At 38.8% G+C, this 18,696-nt stretch overlaps 1 protein-coding gene across 5 annotated transcripts in view; it reads left to right on the forward strand.

Moving 5' to 3' along the window:
- The window catches only part of LOC122865855 (membrane-associated phosphatidylinositol transfer protein 2), a 61,884-nt gene that overhangs the window by 19,617 nt on the left and 23,571 nt on the right, over window positions 1–18,696 (forward strand). For all 5 annotated transcript variants that reach the window (XM_044174792.1, XM_044174797.1, XM_044174794.1 and 2 more), the window contains 3 exons: window positions 4,876–5,104; window positions 15,840–16,054; window positions 18,310–18,431. In XM_044174792.1, the coding sequence (XP_044030727.1) occupies window positions 5,027–5,104; window positions 15,840–16,054; window positions 18,310–18,431 (415 nt within the window). In that variant the 5' untranslated portion in view covers window positions 4,876–5,026. The remainder of the gene's footprint in view (window positions 1–4,875; window positions 5,105–15,839; window positions 16,055–18,309; window positions 18,432–18,696) is intronic.

Genomic DNA, 18,696 nt, shown 5'->3' on the forward strand with positions numbered 1-18,696 from the left:
GTTTTATTCCTGATGCTGTAATACGAGGTGCGAACTTCATCAGTTAAATGGATTAGAGTGGATAGAGCTACACAGGGAAAGCAGAAAGCTAATTTCCTACTTGCTGTGGTTTAGTAGCTCTGTGGGAAATTGGCCATAAGCCCAAGGGAACTTTGTTTAGGTTTGAACTCGGTAGTGGACCTTCCCAAAGTCATTAGAGGGAATGGAGCCATATTCAGAAAGAGATACTGAAGGATGTTGAGATGAAAAGCATTACATCACATGTTAATAAAGTACGTGCTGTTATTCTGAAAAAATGTGATTGAAGTATGTGGTTGCTTGCCAAGTCAGAGCTCAGTATTTTAATGTTTTACTTTCAGAGTTAAGTGCTCATTAAGCTTATTGTGGCTTATGTTGCTACTGGGCGTGCAATATGAATATATACTGCAATACACACACACACTTCTGTTACAGACACACTGGATAACATGAAAAGCTTGCTTATAGACTAACTACTGTACTATATTCAATGTTCTTTATGTTTCTGTCTCAGGTTATTTAGTAATTTTGTGTTAGACAAAACAGACAGTTCTTATCCCAGTTTTGTAATAAAATACTGAATAGCATAAATGTCAATAAAGCTGATGGTGGATAATACGTAACTATTCTAGTGCTGAAACAGTTAGTGACCTAACCAATTAGTCGATTGACAGAGAAATAATCATCAAGTCATTTATGAGGAAAAAATGTCAAAAAAACTCTGGTTCCAGCTTCTCAAATGTGAGGATTTGCTGCTTTTCTCTCTTGTGTATCATTGTGAATATCTTTGGGGACTCAAAGATGTTGGTTGGACAAAACAAGGAATTTGAAGACGGCCCCCTTGGGCCCCTGAAACATGTGATGGTCGTTTGTCAGTATTTTGTAACATTTTATCGCTTAAACTTGCATTAACTGAATTTTTTTGCCACTTGGGGGCAGCAGAAACAAGCTGTGAACGCAACACTGACACACATTAAATTATTTTCGTTAATATGGTGAACTTGTTAGCAAACAGTGTCTTATTTACACATCCAGCAGTTACGGTGCAACATGATCGTTGATTAGGAGGCGTGTTTGTGTCACTTGATGAATGTCAGTCCAATATTCTCACTCTGTTAACTCTGTTTTTGGTCTCCACCAACTCCTGAGGGAAATATCTGGCTCTTTAGCTGCTAAATGCTCCACTATGTTCAGCAGCTAGTCTCTAACTGTGTCTGTCTGTTGTTTGCTGCTGAGCAGGTCGTGTACAGTGGCTTTTTACAGCTTTCTCTCTGAAAACGACGCTATGAGAGCGCTGAGAGTGAACCAAAACAGTAAAGTTGTGGGACGGAGAGATAAACAATGAGCTGAAAGGTGCTAAAAAAGTAGCTTCTTTGGCCAGAGCTCGACGTGCAATGTCGTATCTAGAGCTGCAACTAACGATTATTATCAGCATCGATAAGTTTGCCACCTATTTCTCAATTCACAACAGTGAAAGACAGTGAAAACACATTTTTCCAGAGTCAAAGGGTCTTGTTTTGCCCAACCATCAGTCCAAAACCCAAAGATATTCACTTTACAATGATATCAAACAGGAATTTTCGCATTTTTGCTTAAAATAGTAACATTCTTCTAGTAATGAGCTCTAGTAACATCCTCATAACATAACGTCCTCGCTGTAACAGTCATCCTCTTCAGTTTATGTTCTTTATCTGTTCTGTATCTGATGTGCTGACTCACAGCTCACTTCGCTGATGGATGCAAATAAAAAAAAAACAAAAGGCTCGGTCTTCATGCACGGCAATCCGTCTATCTGTTTGTGTGTCAGTTTTCATCTGTCTCACATTTTGCTTTATGGGGATTACTGCGTGTCTATATATAGCAGTTCTTCTGTCGGTCAAGGACTTATTCTTCACAGGATTCAGTGTGAAATGCCACTCCATTTCCCTGCTGTAATTGTATCAGAGTACAAACCCCCCAGCACAGCAAATAAGGTCGTACATTACAGCCTCTGGAGAGCAGCTTGGATTCGAATGGTCATTCATGGTTGATACAGAGCACTGCAGTTTTAATACCCGCAGCTGAATTAAAGATCAGAATATGGAGAATATTTCACATAGAAAGTCTCACTGTGATTCAGAGGACTAAATGATGATGACACCCACCGATATCACTTGATTCTCTGTGAGCTGAATTAACTTTTAAATTATATCTTTTTAAATTATACTATTGAGATATTTTACTTATGGAAACAATGAGGAATGGTTCCAAACCATTTCCAAAATTAAAAAATTAAAGCTTTACTATAAAGTGACAACATGTACATATTGGCATTAGCATTGTCAACCTCTTTCTTTTAAGTTCAGTTTTTAGCTAGTCAGCAACTGACTGTATATTCAAGAAAACTCGCATGGTGGTTTTTTTGTATTTTTTCCTTAATTCTTTTGAAATTGTGACTGTATGGTTTGTACAGTTGGTAATTATATGACAACTTTTCGATAAACAGATCCACTTCTTCTCAACCAGACAGTCATGTAATCTTCATCTTCCCAAATATCTTAACAAGCCGAGGTCAATTTTCACTAAGACACGGTGCTGCTAATTTATAGAGTTATTATTCAGGGTTTCCCGCAGTGTTTTAAACCGGAGGTGGGCCTGAAATAAAGACCACCTCCGGTGACATCAGAAAAATCAATATACTTTAATGAAATAAAACAGAGCAAAGCACTATATCACACAATACATGCCACATATTTAATGAGTGTGGCTATTTTTAGCATGTTATCTACTAACTAAATTGATCACGAGACAAAATGTGCTGGTCGGCTTTGCTAGAAGATCTTACCAACAATTTCCTGGTTATTGGTTAACGTCTTAGAGAACATATTTAAAGATTAAGTTCTTTATAACTTTGTTTCTTCATTTTTTTTTTAAATTTCTTACATAATCTCCATCTTTGATATTCTGAATAAAGTTTTAAATTACTAAGGTAGAGGAAATGAATAAGCCCGGCTTGGACTGGAGGCTGTACTTTGTCACAGCCGTGCTTTGAGCTAAATGCTAACATCAGCAAGCTAACATGCTTACAAAGATAATGCTATCATGCTTTTTTTGACCAGGTATTATGTTGACCATGTTCACCATCTGAGTTTAGCATGTTAGCATGCTAACATTTGCTAATTAAAACACAAAGCACAGCTGAGGTTGATGGGAATGTCTGTTTTTGCAGGTATTTGGTTATAAACAAATTAAAATTTTGCCTTGATGATAGCACCAGATGAAAAGTTAAGGGCTCGCCAAAGTTATTACAGTTCATCCTGAGGGGAACAAAATTCAATACCAGTCCATCCAACAGTTGTTGAGACATTTCACTAAAAACCACAAATATGTACCTCAAGGTGGCGCTAGAGGAAAAGTCAGGGGATCACCAAAGTCAGGAGGATTCATCATCTGAGGAACATGAATGCCTGTACCAGATTTCATGGCAATCTATCCAGTAGTTGTTGAGACATTTCAGTCTGGATCAAAGCTGTGGACAAACAGACCGACACACCGGCTAGCGTAGCTTTAAAATAAATGTTAAAAAGCTAATGAAGCCCCATGTTGTTGGCAGGAGGCGCTTCCAGGCTGCTTTCACTGTCATACTGTACTTCCTGACCTCTACGGTTCATCTGCTACAGCAGCTTGACCAAACACGCATAGCCTAATCATGCACAGATGGACAGACAGTGGGACACAACCTGTACACTACGCTACACACAGATAAACACAGCACTTTTCATTTGACATTTCAGCTCCTCCTCTTCTCTCTCTCATGTTAAGACAGCATCAGATTCACTCAGTCTCTTAATCTGTCTGAGTATCCTTTGTCATGTGACTCTCCTAAACTCATGTGACTGGTCGCTCAGCAGGTGCACGTACAGCCTCACAACACAGCAGCCTCACAATCATCAGTGGACAAGCCATTACCCTAAACACTGTTTTCTTTTTGGACACAGAGGGAGAGCAGCGAAACGCACAGAGAATCAGTGGTGGAAGAAGTATTCAAAGCCTGTACAATGTAGCACTGTAAAAAGTACAAGTGCAGAAGTATTATCGGCAAAGTGTGCTTTAAGTATCAAAACTCAAAGTATTCATAATGCAGAAAATGGCTTCTCTGATGGTTTTTAATATATATATATATTAAAAACCATCAGAGAAGCCATTTTATTAAATATATAATATATTTATATATTATATAAAAAAAATCTTGTCCTAAAAACCTTATTTATATATTTAATTTAATTCTTGTTTAAAATGTTCTATAAATAAAACATCTGTATCTTGAAACAAGAAAGAATAAAGCAGATTGCGGCACTAGAATTATGAAAAATGAAACTTGATTTTAGAAAATAATTGAAACAAGTCAGTTTTGCATTTAAAAAAAAAAAACGGTTGGAATATTTTTTACAAGACCGGCAGATCTTTTTACTTAAAAAATAAGAAAATAGTACTTAAAGCGGCTACAATAAAACATTTTATTTATAACAATGATACTAATACGTAAACTACAAGTACCTCGATATGTTCACCGCACAGTAGACGAGAGCTTTGTTGGATTTAAAGGCTACATTGGTCACAACTTGGCTGAATCTTCAGTGTGTAGACAGAGTTGGGATTTAGGTTGCTGGGGGATTTCAGGGATGTTGCTAGGTCAGTGGATTACCTTGTAATAGATCTGTAGGAGGGCTGGAGGACGCACACAGGATGTGTTGGCTTGTGTACGGGGGGTTTAATCCTTGAGACAAACATGCTGTTTGTAAGTGATGCTGGAAAATAAAATCTACATATTCTTATATTCGTATCCCACTGAAAGTCTTTTCTTTTCTCCTTTCTCAGGTGTGAATGACGATGACTCCCATCCTCGCTGTTTGAACATGCTGCTTGGGTAGCGAAGCCGACCGAGAGGAGCGTCTACCCTCTTACACTCCTTCCCCTCTGGACACACACACACACACACAGAGTCTGTCGGCCCAATTCAAGCACAACCATGCTGATTAAGGAGTATCGCATCCCCATGCCGATGAGTGTGGAGGAGTACCGCATTGCTCAGCTCTACATGATCCAGGTGAGTGGTTTTCCTCAGATAATAACATCACACACAAACAAAATACAAAAAGCTGTTTATACTATCTGAAATTAAAGGATTTGATGTTACGATGTTGGCAAACAGGGAACAGGAAAGGACCCAAATGTAGACAGAAGAGGCAGCACGATGATTTAAGTGATTTAATGGAGTTTACTGGCAGGTACAGGTAGACAGGTACCAAACAGGTAACAGGCAGATATAAGTCCAAACACCAGGGACGCCAAAACCAACATAGCAACTGGGACGAAGTGACAAAGAACAAAGTAAGCTAAACTAAAAGACACTTGAGGGAAGTAGACTATTTCAAAATAAAACAGGAAATAACAGAACACAAACCCAAAACCACGACATTTGATGAGGGAAGTCAGTGTTGTTACTGCAGTACAAGGAAGCTGGAAATCTGGAGTATTTTCTAACATGAGTTCAGGTTTGTGTGTGAAGGCGAGCGGGAGGTTAGGAGTTTAAAGTGTCATCATGTCATACTGAACATGGTCAGAGGGTCACGGGGGCAGTGTTGTTCTGCAGACCAGATGGTGCTCCATATGCCTGTGGATTGTGTTTCATTTCATAATTTTGCGCAAATACACACACTCATATACACACATTAAAAATTCCTCTGAAAATGTTTTTTCTCCCTATGAGTAGGAAGTGAATAAAGGCAGAAGCGTAAACGCAGACAACCACGTTTTAGTCAAATTAGCCATAAATCAAGGAAAAGTAAGCATTTAAGTTTAGTGTGTTTGCAAACAAATTAATTAATTAATTTATTAATTGCTGATTATTGAAAGAGCCAAAATTTACTGTAAATGATAGAGTTGTGCATATTATTACATAGGACTGAGAATTGAATGATTATGTTAATTCTGTTTGTTGTTAGTGGAAATTTATTTAAATTTAATTGATGTTGTGTGGCTTCATGTTCTGAAACTTGTGTACTTTGTTACTGAGCGTGTGCAGTTAGTGATATAACCCACAGTGCTGGTAGAACGAAAAAAACTTGACAAAGTAGTTAAGAAAAAAGTGAAATACAACGTGCAACACATAACAACATCAAAGAGCGAGAAAGACAGGTTGGGATTTACCTTGTTGACATGAGGATGCTAAAGTCGCCTCAAAAATGTGTTTGTTTATTGCTACTTTATTTGGATGTTTGAGCTTCTCTGTGCAGAGTTTGTTTTCACATTCATCTGCTGAGGAATATTAATCTTTAAAAAGGTGATTTAACTTTTTTTTGTCACAAATGATCATGTGTCTTAAAACGTGTCTGCAGGGCCTCTTTAATAAACCAGATGATTGGATTTTCGCCCCTTCTTTGGAGTTTATGAGTCAAAACCTTCTACCTGACTGGCTGGTTTTGTGATTTAATTTTTGCCCCTATAATTACACTCAGTTGCCAGTTCATTAGGGACACCCAGCTAAAACTAATGCAGTTTAATATAACAGTCCTCCCTCCATGAAGGTTGTAATAAAACAGTTTTAGAGAGGTGTTGATTCAACTATACGATCATTTTGGAGGATGCAGTTTGCGGTGCTGTTGAACTCTATTGCATTATATGCGTTTCTTTTATTTTGTCCACCCCATGTACACTGATGAGTAAGCTAAATAACAGAAATACCTCTCAGGCAACACACAGACTGCCGTATCCTCCTGTGGGAGGTTTTTTTATGAAAAGCCTGTGAAGAAGACTGCAGACACTACTCAGGGCTGAAAAAACGCTCTGCCCCGTCCTGTGCATTTTGGCGTAAAATAAAATGATTAAAATCAGTTTTTATTTACAGATAATTCTCCTGAAAAGACGCTAGAACTGACCATCACTGAAAGATAATGCATTAAAGGACAGAGCTTTGTGTAGTAAAGATGGATAGATTATTTAACATTATTTATTGAGTTTAAATGTTCACTGTTGACTTTGGAAACAGTAGTTTGATTTTTTTCATTTAACATCATAACATATTTATCAAATCTGTAATATTGCAGCAATTTACATAGCATTTTTGTATACTACCATTATTATGGTAGATGATATACATACACAGTATATAAATGCAGGAAATAGCTTTGGTTTTTGGTTTATTACACAATATTCACATGTGGACAAATAATAATAATAACAATAATAACTTTATTTATACAGCACTTTTCAAAACAAAGTTACAAAGTGCTTTGCATGGTTGAACCAGGATTAAAACATTTCAGGACGCAATGAGGCAAATAAAATCAGACAATTAAAGATAAAACTAAAATAAAATGGAATAAAATACCCAACAATGATCTTCAACAAACCTCCTGAATGTCAGCTTTGATAACGCACATTATTACCTGCACACACACACACACACACACACACACACACATCCACTGCCGGACCCCTCCTCCTGTTCAGCGTCACAGTTGAGCGCCGGTTGCCACGGTAACCATGACATCAGCTGCAGCATGGCAGTCACTGCCATCATTTGTTTGGGGGGGGGGGGCTTATATGACGGTGCAGTCGGCGTTACCATGACAACATTATGTCTAGCTCTAAATATACAGTTAAAGTTGTATGCATCACTCATGTACAGGGGGGTGGACACAATAACAACCTTATGTTATAATGGATTTGAGTGTTTAGCTCCCTTTTCTCTCTGTTGTGGGAAAGAAAATAACTTTTCCAGCAGTTAAAAGATGAAGAACATGTTCCTTCATCACCATGAACACACACACAGTGTAGTTTGTTCTGACTCAGTCCCACACACACCGTCCTGCTTCCCCAAATACTCACTATAGCACCACATGTGGATTAATCCGCCGCTGAAAATAGTCCCCAACAAATGCACTATTTCCTCCTGTTTGTTTGAGTAAAAACTACAGTGAGCAGCTGTTTTAGGAATAAAGAAATTTCTGGAAAACAACAAAAAAAGAGAAAGAAATTAAATGTCTTCAGTAGGAACTAATGGGGGCTAATTGCCACAGACAGGGTAGGGAAGTCAGAAAGTATTGCGAGATGGACTAACACTGTTGATTTTGGTATTTTCATGGGATTTGTTGACAATAACAGAACAATAGAGTATTTCCAGCCTCATACCTTTAACCTACTATATATTGAACCGCAGGGGACGTAAAAATAAAACCTTGTTTCCAAGTGTCTTTGTAAAAAAGCTAATCCAAGGTGTATTACCCCTAGAAATATATTAAGAAGTAGTTTTTAAAAAACATCTGTCTCAGAAACCTGAAGCATTTCAGTGCAACCTCACCACCATACAGCCTCAAAATGACCATAGGGTTAGATCAGTTTCAACAAAAAATGATTTTAAACTTTGCAAAGGTGGAATTTATTGGATTACATTACACAGATTGTTCATGTTACTGTGTTTGACATCTCCTAAAACAGGTTGTCTTCTAATCAAATTTGCTAATTATAGCTGAGGTTACAGCTGCAGCCATGCTAGCGGCTCTGTGAAGCTGTATTTAGGCACAGCGGTGCTTTGAGCTAAATGCTAACAACAACGTGCTGACAACGACAATGCTAGCATGTTGATGTTTAGTAGGTACAGTATTCGCCACGTTCACCAGCCTTCAGAGCAATCCATCCAAAAGTGAAAAGACATTTCACAAAAAAATAGTTGTTGAGATATTTCAGTCTGGATCGAGGTGATAGACCAACAGACCGACATTTTAGCTAAAAAATAACCAAAAACAAGCGATTGCTCAGTCCTTAATGTGACCTGATGATGGTTTTATGTAAGTGAAATATCGTCTGATCTTGCACTTTTAGCTTTTCTACACTTTCTACACTTGTCTTTTTATAATTTTGTCCACTTGTTGTTGCAGTATGCGAGTTCTCGTGGCGTGTTGGTGTTATTTCACCAGAGACCTGACAGTTTGAAACATGAGTGTTGCCAGAAAACAAGCACAGAACTTGAAAAATGGGAGAACAGCTAAAAGAGTGGGTGCATGAAATGTCTGAGCAGCCAGTGATAACGTTTGATGCATGAGGCTCTACTGTTGCTCCAGTAGGACTGAGCGCAGGCCTGAGGAGGGGAGTTGTGAACCCCTGGTTTATGCTAACCTTGCTGTGTCACATAAATTATTCAGGGACGGCTCAGCCCGGCAGAAACGAGACCCTCAGCAAAGCCAGACCCATTATAATTCCACAGAGAGTCTGCCAAAGCTAGTAGCACTTCTCAGATTGTACATTGGATCTGTTTTCTTTCACTTCTTCTGCTCGTCTGTCTTTTCCTGTCAGGCGTTATATATTGTATTAGCTATTTCTTTCTCTTGAACAGTTTTCGTCTGTGTGTCAAACTGGATAAGTGCCTCGACTCGCTTCGCGGCCCAATTCTGACTCATCTTTCCTCATGTAGATCTTTGGTAGTCAAACAGTCAGCTTTATTCAGAACGTCAAATCACTGATTTTTACTACATTCAAGGACTTTCAAGACTTCGGTAACTCTTAACTTTACGGATCCATATTTTTCTGATAGTTTCCCAATAATTTCCTGGGAAGATTCCTGGAAAGAACTATGTACTAATTACTGGAAAAATAGGAATTTCCTTGAAAGAACAGTTCCATTTAAACCCAAATAAGTATTAATTCATTATTAATTCATTATTGATAACTTTAGTCTTTATATATGTTGTTTGCCTGTAGACAAATTTCACATTTTTGCATGTTCAGCTGATCTGCTGTGCACCAACTTAAAGACTCCCTAGGTTACGCAACAATTAATTAAAGTTGCTTATTGAACACTCTCGTTTTTCCCTGTAATTAGTACCAAATAACATATTTCTTTCCAGGAAACTTCTTAGGAATGTTTTGAGAAATTATTCTGAAAATACGGATCTGTAGAGTTTTTACTTTTTATTCAGTCTTTCCTCACCTGCACATTTTCTCTGAGAGGAGAAAACATAAACGCGTTAAGGTCATTTATTGCAGCAATACAAAAGCAGCTTTAACATACTCTGTTCAGAAAGGTTGGTTAAGACTGTGGAATTTTTGGAACTTGTATCACTCGTCTCTTTAGTCTCCTAACATTGATTCAACCTTCTGCAGATCACTATTTGATCTTAGCTTCGACCTGAATTTCTCCTCTTTAGTTTTCGGCTGTAAGGAGGACAGTGTCGTCTGTCGGTCAGTCTACGACACCAGTTTAGACTGAAATATCTCAACAACTATCGAATGGATTACCATGAAATTTGATTCAGACATTCATGGTGCCCAGAGGATGAATCCTAATGACTTTGACGATCCCCTGACTTTCATCTAGCGCCACCAGCAGGTCAAAGTTTACACTTATTTAGTGAAATATCTCAAGCATCGACTGAATGGACTGGCTTTGGTGATTCAATGACTTCTGCTGTAGCTCCACCATGACATTTATGTTTTTGAGTGAAATATCTCAACAAGTACTGGATGGATTGCTGTGAAGTTTTGTACAGACATCCAAGTCAAGTCAATTTTATTTATATAGCCCAATATCACAAATCTCAAATTTTCCTCTGTACAGCGTACAACACCCTCTGTCCTTAGACCCTCATTCTGGATAAGTAAAAACTCCCCAAAAAAACCCTTTAATGGAGAAAAAAATGGAAGAAAGCTCAGGAAGAGCAACAGAGGAGGGATCCCTCTCCCAGGATGGACAGACATTCAGTACATGTAATGTGTACAGAATAGACCAACATAGTAAAATTACAGTATGGACACTCAGGATTGCAAAAGTATAGGTAGATTGTAAACATATATGAAGAATTTGGATCCGGGAGGACAGTGAGCAACTCATTCATGTCCTTTGGTACTTTGGTTTATGATCAAATACCTTCAAAACTGTCAGCCTCAGCTATATTTGGTGCTTATCAGCGCATGTTAGCATGCTAACACACCAAACTAAGATGGTGAACATTATATCTGCTACACATCAGCATGTTAGCATTGTCACTGTGAGCATGTTTGCACGCTGACGTTAGCATTTAGCTCTTAAGTACAGCCTCACAGAGCCGCTGTAGACTCTTGTTGGCTTCTTTCATGCCTCAACTGTTGTGTGTGTGTGTTTGATTTTGATGACAAACACCTGAACCCACAAACCTCAGCAGCAGCCTTGGTTTAGAAAAGCTTCCACTATTGTTGCACATGACAGCAGCACAGGGAATTGAAGGTTATATTACCATGAGGTGGATATATTAACACTGCTGACTGCAGGACGCTGATCAGTACCATCTTTAGATAGTCAGTCTTTGACTGTTTGGACTATTGTGCAAGAGAATATCTTCGGTTTTCTACACAATGAAGACCTGTAGAGAGTGTCAGACTTCTCGTAGCATCACCTGATTCGTTTTCATAAAGATCCATAAACCTCCTCACAGTCCCCGGGGAAATGCTGTATAGTCGACAGCTCTTTGCTCTAAGATGTGTGTTATTAATACAGATCCTCTGTGCTGCAGCAGAGAGGACGCAGACACGAGAAGGTAATTTAAGGCCCTTAGCTCCTCACTTAAATTACATTACCTGCTAGATTACAGCAATTTTCCAGCTGTTTGCCTCTTCTGACCTTCATTACTGATATCCCCTCCCCAAAGTCTTCAGGAGAGAGAGCTCCGTGTTCAATCTGAGCTCTCATTCTTGACCCCGAGCGCCCCACTCTTGCTGTTAATAATGATCACGATGATTTGTATTCACATAGTGCTGTTCCTCGACCCGCAGCACCTTACAATGGAAGGAATAAAACAGCTTTTCAATCATCAGTTACAAACCATGATATGGTGTCTACAGTACTGACAGTGTTCACACTGACTCAGCAGTAAGATTAAAACATAGTAGTCTATGCAAACAAAGATTTTATTAATTGATTAGAACTACAGTGCGTTAGGTAATTTATATTTTCAGCACCAGTTTACATCAAAAGCGTTTATCATGGATGTGATGTTGGACCAGCTGGGCACCGAAACATACAGGTGACACATGTTTTGACTGATTATTGGCACCTGGAAGTACCTGCTCCATCATCGGTGTGTGTATTTGTATCAAGGTAATTAATAGGGATACACTGATCGTATCAGGGCCGATACTGACCTTGATCGGATTGGGTATCGGCCAGGCATGACTGATCCACATTATAAAATTAGAAAATTATTATAAGAGTGTTTCTGCTAACAGTTGGCGGGCGGCTGACATGAGGCATTCCCTCATGTCACCTTAACTAAAAATGATCTGGGGGTTAACAGAAAGCACACAGATTTGAACAAACACTAAACAAACCTGTAGATTAAAATTGAAGCGCAAGATGGAGGAGCTATTGGCAGAAATGTAATATAATATTTATAAGCATGTTTTCATTAGTGTAGAATCGCCTGAAAATAAGAATATAATATTTTAAGTGTTTTCATTAGTGTAGATTCACCTGAATAAGCCCTTGTTTTCGTTACCTATCTACAGAGGAGCCCCTTCCACAGGAGGTCGCCATGTTGCACTGCCATGTTTCTACAGTAGCCCAGAATGGACAAACCAAACACTGGCTCTAGATAGGGCCTTTTGTGTTTTTTGCGAGTTTCGCGGCCTCCATAGTTTTGCCTACACTATTGGAGGGGGAGGGTGAGGTGAGCGGTATTCAAATTGTTGCGATCTGCAATTTCACTGCTAGATGCCACTAAATCCTACACACTGCTCCTTTAATTTATTGATGAATTGAAAATTCATGGCTATAAAATGTCAAACAAATAGTGGAAAATGGCCATCACAATTTCCTGCAGCCCAACTTGATGTCCTAAAAGTGTTTGTTTTGTCAAAAATGCAAAGATATTGAATTTACAGTGATCAGCAAATCAGCAAATTTCGCACATTTTATAAGATGGACACAGAGAACATTTGACATTTTTCCTTAATAAATTAATCACTTTGATCACAAATTGTGTGTACATAGACTAATCGATTCATTGACGAATCATTTCAGTGCTGGTTGAGAGCCTCTCCTAAAACTTAAACGTAGATAATTGGGCTCCTATAGCAGATCCTGTAGGGGTTTAATATATTTTACCAGCCAAATAAACTCACTACGTGCATTCGCATGTGTTACAGCTGAGTGTAACAACCCAACGGTTACAGTCTAAATGGAGAGCCTCTTAAGGAGATGTAGTGTGTTTATAAACTGATGCCGTAATCCACGGCTCCCTCTGTGAATCAACAGGCTTAATACACACAGCTCAGTCTTACAGGATCTGTGGGGTTGAACCATCTGCTGCCTTTTATCAGAGGATGTTACATGCTGGGGAGAAAGGAAGATCATTGGTTTCACCTCCTCTTTAAAGAGTTCGGATTATTTAGCACAGAAGGAGAGGAGAGAAAAATAAGAGGCCAAGTGAGCTGTGGAGGTATTAGGAAGATTTGAAGAAGAGAAAAACAGATGTAGAGTATAAATAAGAGGTGACTAAAAGAATTATAACAAAAGCATGTGGCAGCTTTTTTCTTTCCAGCTCATCACTTTGCCTCTGCTGCATCATCCGTCCAGCTCTGTGAGGGAGGTGGATTTCACAAGGTTGCACAACACCTGAATGAGAGACAGGAGTGCTGTGTAAGGGGGAAGTTAAAGGAGAGGAGGGAGGCTGGGAGGGTGTGTGTGTCAGGCTAAGTCTGGATAGACTCATTGCTTGTATTGGCTGTTTCTGCACTGAATTACCTCTCAAACCCACATTTAGCAAAATAACTGGGGATGTATTTTTGTCCCCCTCACTTTTACACTTTCAGTTTGATTTACTCACTAAAATATCTCTTTAACAGTGTGAGAGATTATAAAAATGTTGATACGTTCATCTACGCCGACTGTTGCTACACCCGTCGTTGCGTAGATATGCAGTTTGTAGTTTTTAAAGCAATGGGTCCTTGATTGGCAGGTTTTATTGGCTCCATGAGTCGGTTGAAAATGCTGTCTCTGCTCTGGGTGACTTTTTAATGTTTCAAGCTAACTTGTTTGAAATTATGCTGTAAAAGGGTCTTAAATATGGTTCCATACATGATATCATGCTAACAGACTAGCAGGCTAAAGATAACAGGTCCCAGGCAACAAGTTAGCATCCTCACCAACTGATGATCCATGTAGAATATATGGAAATGAAGAAACAGCATTGCTCTTGTGTTGCAGTGTAGAGCTAGTTAGTCCTACTATTATAATAGTAAAGTAAGATAAGATGGCTGCTTATCTTACATACTTACCATATCATATCTTACTTCAAACGTTACAAGAGAAAAGGCTTTTGGGATGAGGACTAACTGATGTGTTTGACAAATGTAGCTAACGCTATTTCGGGTTTACGTTGGCTTGAGTGCAGCGAAGCTTCCCCAAATCCAACAGAGCAGGACAGAGCCGCCAACGTTAGCCTAAACCCTGTAGCAGCATCCAGGATCAGCTTCCACACATTGAATTTAAACTCTACACAGTGGTTAATCTATCGTGAAGATGTTTTTTTTTAATGTTATATGTAACCCCACAAAATAATGTAGTATGAAAATGCTCCTTATTAACCTTGGAAGTGACGGTCTGTTACTACTGTAGCAAGTAAGCTAGTTAGCCGGACATTGCAGCTCATGTTAGAGCAAAAAAACCCCACACAGTTTAATCCATTCTTTACACTTTTGCTCTTGTATTTTATGTCCTGAAAGGTTAAAAAAAACAATACCTTCCAAACTCTTTAAATGCTGTGTGTCGCTCTTAATAGGGCCGCTTGAACATCCCTTTAACATGTGCAAAAATCCAAAGCTTGACAGACCTGCTGAGCCTATAGCTGCTGTTGCTAAGCTACGATTGTTTTTATTCACAGTTAATATTATCCAAAAACACGCGAGAATCGAGCATAAATCAAAGCTAAGGCAGAAAATCTCAGTGCTCTTAGTTGAAAAGATGGAAGTGCAACATTATTTCAAGAAAAGGCACAAAAAAGTGCGTCTTTGCTTTATAAACCAAAAGTGTTTTTAATCTTAATGAACAAAGGGGCTGTTTTGATTATCTTCTTATTTACAACTTTATTAATCGTAAAGTTTCAGATCTCTATCAAGGAAACCGAATTGTGACTTTAAGTAGGATTAATGATGCAGCAGTTTACAAAGCATCAGTGGTGGAAGAAGTATTCAGATCCTTTACTTAAGTAAAAGTACTAATACCACACTGTGAAAATACGCCACTGCAAGTAAAAGTCCTGCATTCAAAACCAAAGTCAACTTTTCATGAGAAAAACAGCCTGTTTTCAGCTCTGTGACGATGCGTTTTCCAGCTGATCCGAGGGGGGGTTAAAGAGTTTATTCAGCTTCAGAAGGAGGAGAGTTTTCTCAGCGCATAAAGGAAACTCTTCATCCTTCAGTTCATCACAAACATTCCCAATCACCACATTTGCAGGTTTTCACTCGATATGAAGGGGATGAAAAGTTGTAATCTGCAAAGGAACTAAAGCGGTCAGACAAATGTAGTGGAGTAAAAAGTTGCATAAAATGGAAAGTACAGGTACATTAGGTAGCATTTAAATTTTTTTATTTTTTGTTGCCAAAAACACAATAACCAATAAAATTCAGGAAATGGCTTAATGTTGAAGAACCTCTGATTTTATTGTGTCCTCCCTACTGCTGAAACCAAACCTACGCCCGTGAAATAATATAACAAAATGTTGATTGTTTTTATTTTTACATTTTTGATGAACCTAAGCAGATCCTACGTCTCCCTCCTCCCTCTGTCCTGTCATGTTTCTGCCGCCTTGCAGAAAAAGAGCCGAGAGGAGAGCTGTGGCGAGGGCAGCGGGGTGGAGATCCTGGAGAACAAGCCTTACGAGGACGGCCCCGGAGGCTCGGGTCAGTACACACACAAGGTCTATCACATCGGCAAACACATCCCGTCCTGGTTCTGTGCCATTCTGCCCCAAGCTGCCCTTCGGGTGGAGGAGGAGTCCTGGAACGCCTACCCCTATACACGAACCCGGTGAGACAACCACACAAAAAGGAGGAGGAAAATCACTAATAACACAGATATTAGAAATGATGAATGACCATCTGCAAGGCATGAAGATATTGCAAAATTGCTCCAACCCTAAAATCATCCCTGAGCCCGTGCTAAAACATTTGCTCCACATTAACACTTAAGCATATATTACATTAAGTGATTTCAGAGCAGCTGGCATTATCTAAAGTACAAAGACTGACCTTTTAGTAATAAAACGTTGTTAATGGTTTTTATCATATAGCTTCTAGACTCATAAATTTGACGAATTAAATACAATTCACTTGACATTGCTGATGGAGCTGTTTTTTCTATTTGGAACAATTTCAGCTGAATAATCAGACGCACTGCTGCCAACTTTTTATATCCTCCCGATAACTTAATTTCTCCAAACTGACCAATCTAGCTACTTTTTCAGACCAGCAAGATTTTATGCAGCAAGTTAGTAGAGTTGATGTCAATCTCATAAATTAGATTTGCAGGACGTCACCAAAGCTTTGTAGCCCCTCCATTAGATTTTAGCACAAAATAGTCATTAAATGCGCTGAAAACACATTTTCTTAATCACCTTCTTACTATGAGCAAAGGGGTCGAACACACGATTCAGTTGTGGTTATTTCACATAAGAGATTTATGTATTTGTGTTTTTGTCTGTGCTCTTCTGACTGGTTTGAGGTGAGCGGGGCTCAGGTGGAAATAGGCGATGTCACGTACTTCCGTGCACCAATCAGGATTAAGCAACATTTGAATCAAAATGGGTTGACAGTTGTGTGTCAAATCAAATCTGATCGAACCACCCCTCCCCCCGACAGTCCAGTGTTTCCTCCCGTTTCATCTTATCAGAAATGGGAGCTGCATCTGGACGCTCTGCTCTCTGTGAAGGATGTCAGTACAAATGCTTTTGGCTATGCAGTACGCCTGCTACTAACAGCTATTTTAATTATCGAATAATCTTCCAATTTTCTCGATTAATCAGTTTTGTCTATAAAAGTGTCCGAAAATTGTGAAAAGTTTGTCACAATTTCCAAAAACAACATATTCAAATTACTTGTTTTGTCCCACAAACAGTTCAAACCCCCAAATATTCAGTTTTCTGTCACACGAGACAAAGAAAAGCAGCAAATTATCACATTTGAGAAGCTGGAATCAGGAAATGTTTGATTATTTTTGCTTGAAAAAATATTCATGAAATGAATATTCTTTTAAAATTTTATGTCACTGAGCTTTAGAACTGCTATAAGCTTTAATTTTCGAGAGTATTCATATCTTCCCCTTACTGTTTATTCTATTCATTAACACTATATATATATATATATATATATATATATATATATATATATATATATATATATATATATGTATATGTATATATATGTACACTACTCTGCACTTCACTGCTTTTTGCGCTTTTGGTTAGAGGCTAAACTGCATTTCATTGTCTCAGTACTTGTACTCTGTGCAAAGACAATAAAGACTAATCTCTAATCTAATCTATACATATAATTATTTTCTTTTCCTGTTCATCTTGTATGATCATCACTGTGATGATAATGATGTGCCGACTGACTGTTGTGATGGAGATGGGGGGGTAAATGTGGTTGCTATGTACTGTTCTGTGTTTTCTATTTAACTTCAGCACAATTTACTGTAAAAAAAACAGATGTCAAAAAGTCTAATCCAGGTCTTAATTCAGTTTAATATGAATATAGTCACTGTGTTTTGGCTTAGTAGGGCAGCATAATCACATGCACACATTTAAGCGTATGTGAAACGTGATGCAGTGCTCATATAATGGTAAATTCCCATCTGCCAGCAGAGCAGCACAATCGCTCCCCGTCATCTTTCAACTGTCATCTGCTGCAGTTTGTCACAATCCATAGCATCCCACCGACTCTCCGGCTGACAGCTCTGGGGCCCCGCTGAGGGGAATCAAATGGATTGTGAGCACAGCTATGTGTGCCAATTGAAAAGGCACACACCCGTTTGTGAAATATACATTTTCAAATAAAGATTGGCAAATAAATGTAACCTCAGTTCAAGGAGCGGCTGAGGCATTGTCACTGGAGAAAATTAATTGTTACCCGCTCAGCGACGGCGTGTGACAGTTTTTGAATAGGCTAGAATAGACAGTTCTAGACATTGGTGTATTCCTTCAAATATTTAAATGTTTTGCCATAAACTGCCAAAGTGATGGTGCATCCATACTTCTAAGCAACCGCTTGTGTTTTGTCTCTCAGGTACACCTGCCCCTTTGTAGAGAAATTCTCTATAGACATTGAGACGTATTATAAACCAGACACTGGAAATCAAGTGGATGTCTTCAATATGTCCTCTGCTGAAAAGCGACAGAGGACTGTAGGTAAGTCTATCTAAGTGTACTCTTATATTGTGCCTTTTGGATCCACTGGCAGATCGACATCTCCTCATAAACAGGATCAGGAATCAAATTTACACAATGTTATTTGCAGCGAAAACGCAGACAGTGAGATGCAGAGGGATACAGGCTTGTGTTGAGCCTCTGAATACTAAAATTCACTGGGGTGCAGGAGAAATGTGCAGCCTGCTCCAGACACGTTCCCTGCAGGGAGTGATTACATAAAAGTCACACACACACACACACACAC

This window comes from Siniperca chuatsi, linkage group LG18 (genome assembly GCF_020085105.1).
Source record: "Siniperca chuatsi isolate FFG_IHB_CAS linkage group LG18, ASM2008510v1, whole genome shotgun sequence".
Lineage (NCBI taxonomy): Eukaryota > Metazoa > Chordata > Actinopteri > Centrarchiformes > Sinipercidae > Siniperca > Siniperca chuatsi.